Source organism: Microtus ochrogaster, chromosome 10 (assembly GCF_000317375.1).
Source record: "Microtus ochrogaster isolate Prairie Vole_2 chromosome 10, MicOch1.0, whole genome shotgun sequence".
Taxonomy (NCBI): Eukaryota; Metazoa; Chordata; class Mammalia; order Rodentia; family Cricetidae; genus Microtus; species Microtus ochrogaster.
Window position 1 is genome coordinate 79,907,128 of NC_022016.1, and position 6,854 is coordinate 79,913,981.

General features: G+C 39.0%; 1 protein-coding gene across 2 annotated transcripts in view; it reads left to right on the forward strand.

Annotated features, from left to right (window-relative positions):
• The first annotated feature begins 299 nt into the window (after positions 1-299).
• The window catches only part of Stil (STIL, centriolar assembly protein), a 49,176-nt gene continuing 42,621 nt past the window's right edge, over positions 300-6,854 (forward strand). The window contains exons 1-2 of one of the 2 annotated variants that reach the window (XM_013348508.2): positions 300-353; positions 2,310-2,417. In XM_013348508.2, coding sequence (XP_013203962.1) covers positions 343-353; positions 2,310-2,417 — 119 coding nt within the window. In that variant the 5' untranslated portion in view covers positions 300-342. The remainder of the gene's footprint in view (positions 354-2,309; positions 2,418-6,854) is intronic. The other variant, XM_005353603.3, reaches the window with a different exon arrangement.

Sequence of the window (6,854 nt, forward strand, 5' to 3'; positions counted from 1 at the left end):
ACCAAATTAAATATTAAAGTTAGTGTATAGACTGAATGACTTAACTATGAAAGCAATCAAAACCTATTGCTGACATCTAATCTTTTATTTTTCTGTGTATTGAACATCTGACCTTGCATTTGTAAGCAGGAACAATATATCCCAAGATTTACAGTACTTAATTTTATTATTCCATAGTTACTTTTCATAGAAGCAGCTTAATTTTGTCATTATGTATTTAAGTAATGTTTCTTTTTCTATGTTTAACAATATCCTTTTATTTTTGTAGGGTACTGAGTACCAGAAATTGAATAAATCACTCACCAAGTATAGAGCCTGTAGTTCCTCTATAAAAAGTACCAGATGAATACCAGGTATAGACACGTTATTTGATGATTATGTATTTAACTATTTCTTTTTATTATATTTATGAATGTTTTGCCTGTATGTATGTATTTGTACCACATACCTGCTTGGTGCCTAAGGAGGCCTGAAGAGAGGATCTGATCCCTTGGAATTGGAGCTACAGATGGTTGTGAACTGCCATACATGAGCTAAGAATAATCTGGATCCTCTGCTATTTGAAGCAAGTACTCTTAATCACTAAGCCATCTCTCCAGGTCCTATTTTATTTTTTTTTTGAGTCAAGGTTTTGATATATAGCCCTAACTGGCCTCATGCTCACCCAGTTCTTCTCCTTCATTCTCCCAGATGCTAAGATTATAGGCATGTTTCACTGTGCCTGACTGTTTAGTTATTTGAGATGGAGGTCTTGCTGTGTTACTGAGGCTGGTCTTGAAATGCGGGACTCATTTAAATACTCTTTCCTTAGCCTCTCAAGCTTTGGGACCTCAGGCACATGCCATCATGCCTGGCTTTAAAATATTTTTCATGCAGTGTTTTACTACAGCTACCCACATTAACTTGAGACAGAATACTGGAAGAGAAAAGAGAACACAGGCTTTGGAATCAGGAATATCTGCTCCTACTTTAATTAGGTAGATCCCTTAATCTAGTTTATTCACTGTAAAAATATTTAATTCTTTTTAATCAATTACCAGGAAGGTATTAAATATGCTGATTAAACTAAAAGAATGGGCATATAGTAAGCACTTAGTAAATATTAGCTCTCTCTTCTCTCTCACTTAATGACATTGATGTTTTATTGGTGAGAAATCACTTGAACTGAGGTTGTAAATTAGAAGATTGCTTACTTCCATCCTCGAGGAATGGAAGTGTTGGTTCCTTCTGTCTGAGCACTGAGTCCTTGCAGGTAACCATCTCACATTGGTTATCCCAATTTTCCTCATGTTTCCCTAAGCCATGTTTTCCTAAGTGGAGTAGGAAGGAGGAGCTGGCCACCTGTCCCTGCTTTTCTTAGTCTGTTATTACATGGAGGACCTGACACACTGACTGGGTGATATGGTTCTTTGGATCATTTTATTGCCCCTAGAGAGGAACAATTAATGCTGGCATATGGATTTTCTTTTTCTTATAAACTACAGTTATGCCCATGGGTAGAGAGGAACAATTAATGCTGGCATATGGATTTTCTTTTTCTTATAAACTACAGTTATGCCCATGGGCAGCTTTTCTATTCCCTGTTGCTTCCTTTGTGCCAGATGTTCTTGATAAAGACAATAGGAAACATGATCAGGGGGGCTATCACATTCCTTTTCATCTTGACCCTTCTGTCGTATCACACTACTGAAGTATTTTTATTCGTTCTCTCTCTCTCTCTCTCTCTCTCTCTCTCTCTCTCTCTCTCTCTCTCTCATGTATTTTGAGCAGAGTCTCCCTACATAGACCTTGCTCTATTGAAACTCACTATGTAGACAAGGCTGGCCTTGAACTCATAGACCTGCTTGCTTCTGCCTCCCAAGTGTGTGCCATGCCTGGCCCTATGCAGTATTTTTTAATTAATAAACTACAACATAGAGGTATTGATCAATCTATTATATAGTTAATAAAAGTTATAGTTAGGATTTCAGCTGGCATGACCCTTTCTTTACTGTGCTGAGGAAAGTATTATTATAGATTTATCTTTAAAGGTGCTGTAGAGTGGAAAATGAAAGAGAAAGACATTAAATACTTATCAATGAATTAGAAATTATTTTGAAGCATGTTACATATGTGTTCAACATTCAGCATAACTCTTCAGAGAAAGCTGTTCACGACCTTCACATTGCTCCCTTCAGCTGTTTTTTAGGCTGGCCTGGAATTCCTAGTCTTAGCCTCTTAAGGACTTGGAATGCCTGGCAAAGAGAATTAACTGTTCCTTATAAAATTTATACTGTTTGCTTTTTCTTGTACTTTAATTTTTTTTAAAGGTTTACTTCAAGCAAGATGGTACCTTTTCACTTTCCCCCATCAAAATTGGCTCTTTGGAACCCAATGCCAATTGGAGATTTCATCGGCTTGCATCTCTGTTACTACAGGTATGTTTCTCTTTTCAATCAAACCAGTATAGCATGAAAGCATGAATCATTAAAGAATATTAAGACAGACTACTTGATTGTTGTTACTAATTATAAGTTGGACTGCCTAAATCCCCAAGTCCACTGTTTTTCCCTTTGATTTGTGTGTGTGTGTGTGTGTGTCCACTCGTGGAAGCCGGAGGTTGATGTCCAGTGTCTTCCCTCTTGCTCTCCACTTTAGCTTTTGAAACAGGATCTCACTGAATCTGGAACTTGCCTTTTCAGCTGGCCAGCCTACCCCCGCACCCCACTCCTCCAAATACTGGGTGATACAGATAGTGCCACTGTTCCTATCTTTATGAGATCCAAACTCAGGTCTCAAAATGAGAAACTTGCTGACTGTCAACAAGATACTAAAAGTGCTCCGTTCTGCATCTTACCCATGTATAAAATACAGCCGTATGAAATTACCTTCAGACTATAGGTGTGGTTTTTTTTTTGTTTGTTTTTTTTTTTTTTTGGTTTTTCGAGACAGGGTTTCTCTGTGGTTTTGGAGCCTGTCCTGGAACTAGCTCTTGTAGACCAGGCTGGTCTCGAACTCACAAAGATCCGCCTGCCTCTGCCTCCCGAGTGCTGGGATTAAAGGCGTGCGCCACCACCGCCCGGCTTATAGGTGTTTATAAACATAAGTGAATCTCATATTTAGATTTGAGTTCCATCGCCAAGATTTTGTATATGCAAATACTCCCAAACCTGGAGTACTTGTGGTCTCGATGATTTTAGATAAGCTACATTCAACTGTATTCATTTTTCTTTACTTTTTCACTAAAAGTTCCTATCAGATAAAAATTTCATCTGTGTGTTAAATCTTCCATATATTTTTGAGAAAGAATCCTAATTTCATAGTTAAAATGTTCTGCAAATCTAAGGTTCTGAATATTGTAGGAATGTCTCTTGTGCTTCAGCATGGCATTTGTGTGGAATGTGGAGCCTAGACGCCATTGCTCAGGTTAGAAGGCATATAATGTAGTCCTCCTTGGGACCTTTTGGAGGAAGTTTAAACTTAAAAGCAATAGTAATCCATTGAGATGTTATGTCTAAGGACTTACTTGCTAAAAGAAGTGTCCTACAGAGGATAGGTTATAGTGTAGAGAGCCAAGTCTGTCTGTTTGTAGGTACTTATCAGTAATCATGGGCTGGTTTTATTTTTTCGAGACAGGTTTCTCAGTGTCCTGGCTGTCCTGGACCTTGATATGTAGACCAGGCTGGCCTCTGCCTCCAGAGTGCTGAGATTAAAACCATGTGGCACCGCCACCCATCTTAGATTTTGCCTTGGTGATTTAAGGTATTCTCAACTGGAGTCAGGCTGTCTGCACCCTCAGTTCCTGAGCCTAGCATTTTTTTTTTTTTATTTTCAAAACAGGGTTGATCCTAATCAATTCTTACTTAAATAACTTTAATAAAGTAGTCAATTATCAGTTTACTGATTTATGAAATAAATTTATTTATTTATTTATTTTTTGAAATAAATTTAAATACCTTGAAAGGATCACATGTAGCCTTTGAAATGTTTCATGTACTTGAGCATGCTAAACACTCTCCTATAGGGGCAACATATGATCCTTTCCTGGTACTTTTAAATTTTTTTTCCATATAAGATCTTACTACACATCCCCAGGTGGCCTGGAACTCATCATGTAGACCAGACTGGCCTTAATTATTAATTAAGGTCACAGAGATCTGCCTGTCTCAGGGTGCGTGCCACCATCCTGGTCTTTTAGTTTGTTTCTATGAGACAGGATCTCACTATTTAAGCTAGAGTTGAACTTACTATGTAGCTTAGGCTAACCTTAAACTTTTGATCCTCTTGCCTTGGCCTCTTGAATGCTAATATTATAACATGCCCCACCATTCTTGGCCTCATAGACTTTTACAAAGATTAAATGAGAAAGGCTTTCTAAAATAGCACGGTACCTGGAGTATAAATTACTAAATAGTGTTTATTATATGTAATAAGAATAAGCAGTATTCAGATCAGAAGAAAAAGTAAAACAAGGGTTTTGTTGTTGTTGTTGTTGTTTGTTTTCTGAGACAGGGTCTTATGCAGCCCAGGTTACGCTCATATTTTCTATGTAGCTAGGATGACTTTGAACAGTCTCCTGCCTGTCTACGAACCAAATGCTGGGACAGGCATATGTCACTATACCTGGCTAAAACAAGGTATTTTGAAAACGTTTTATGGCATTTGATGATTGATTGGAGAATAGAGGATATACAAGTCAAAATATTCAAGTTCTAAGGTAGTTTGCAGGGAGGAATGCTACCATTGACAAGAAAAGGAAGGGCTTTGATCCAGTGAGATAGCTCAATAGAAAGGCTTTTGCTACCAAGCCTGATGACCTAAGTTAGATCCCTTGGACCCACATGGTGGTGGGAGAGAACTAATTCCTGCAAATTGTCTTTTTTTCCCCCTCCTTACACATTATATTAGATGTGCAGGACCACCCCTCCCCCAACTCCACAAATAAGTAAGTGTAATAAAAAAAATTAAGGAGAGTCTTGAGGCTAGAAAGATAGCTCAGTGGTTAAGAGTACTTGCTGCTCTTACAGAGGACCCTGTTCAGTCCTTAGTACCAGTATCAGCAGCTCACAACCATCTGTAACTTCAGTTCTAGGACATCTGTTGCCTTATTCTGGCCTCCATGATGCTTTATTCTGGCACGCACAGGGCTCACATATGCCTTCAGCCATTCCCACACACATGAACAACGACCTATAGACATTTAAGTATTTGTTATGCTTGCCTTCTTCCATTTCTTTTTCTTTTTCAAGACAGGATTTATCTCTGTAACAGCTCTGGCTGTCCTGGAACTCACTTTATAGACCAGGCTGACTTTGAAATCACAGAGATCCACCTGCCTCTGCCTCCTGAGTGCTGAGACTAAAGGTGTGTGCGCCACCACTCAGCTCCCCCATTTTTAAATCTTTTGTCAGATTTTTGGGCTAATGTATTTTGAATAATTTATTTTTAGTTCTACTGATTTTTCTCTTTAGTTGTGCTTATACATTTAGGTTGTTTGTGCCTTACTCTTTGTTTTTCTTGGCATCTTGAGTATCCCACCCAGAGCCTTTGCAGGCTAGTGTTCTACCATTAAGTTTTAAATGGCTTTTTTTCTTTTTCTTCTTCTTTTTTAGAATATATATATATATATTTATTTATTTATTTATGATGTATACAGAGTTCTGCCTGTATACCATGTGGTTGCTGGGTGTCGAACTCAGGACCTCTGGAAGAGCAGCCTGTGCTCTTAACCTCTGAGCCATTGCTCTAGCCCCTTAGGTTGCTTTTTAAATATGGAAGTAGATATACCATATGTATGAAGGAATGTTTATAATATATATGTATAGTTTATCAAATAATAAACAGTTGTATACCTGTTTCCAGTTGATTATGTAATCATTTGAATTTTTATTTTATAATTTTTATTTTATGTGCATTGATGTTTTGCCAGTGTATATGTCTGTGAGAGGGTGTTGGGTCCCATGGAATGGGAATTACAGACAGTGTGAGCTGGGAATTGAACCCCAGTCCTGTAGAAGAGCAGTCAGTGCTCTTAACTGCTGAGCTATCTCTCTAGCCCCAACCCTTTGAATTTTTAATCAATTTGATCTTTTATTTCTATAAGTTCTGAATTATTCTTTTTCAAGCATGTCTAAACTTGGCTGGGGTGTTGCTCATTTGGTAGAGTGCTTTCCTTACCTGCGTGAAGCTCTGGTCGATCTGTAGCGCCACATAAACCACCTGCTGGTGCATGCCTTAATCTCAGGAGGAGGCAGGAGGATCAGAAGTTCAGAGTCATCCTTGGCTACACAGGGAGTTTGAGGCCAATCTGGGGTGTAGATACCCTGACTCAAAAAATTAAAATATGAGAGAGAGAAAGTAAAATAAACACTATAGAGTTCATTTGCTTAGGACAGGGAACTCACTCTGTAGACCAGACTGACCTTAGGACAGGGAACTCACTCTGTAGACCAGACTGACCTTGCTTAGGACAGGGTACTCACTCTGTAGACCAGACTGACCTTGTTTAGGACAGGGAACTCACTCTAGACCAGACTGACCTTGCTTAGGACAGGGTACTCACTCTGTAGACCAGACTGACCTTGAATTCAGAGATCTCCCTGCCTCTGTCTCCCGAGTGCTGGGGTCAATGGTGTGTGTAACCACTGCCTGGAGATTTATTTTAATCATGTTAGTGCTCATTTTTAATCCTGTTAGTGCAGTTGCCAGAAGAGGCTAGATCTCTTGGAACTGGAATTAGAGGTGATTGTGAGCCACCTGATGGTGCTGGGATTGAACTCAGGACCTCTGGAAGCACAGGATGAGCTCTTAACCACTGAGCCATCTCTACACACACACACACACACACACACACACACACACACACACACACACAC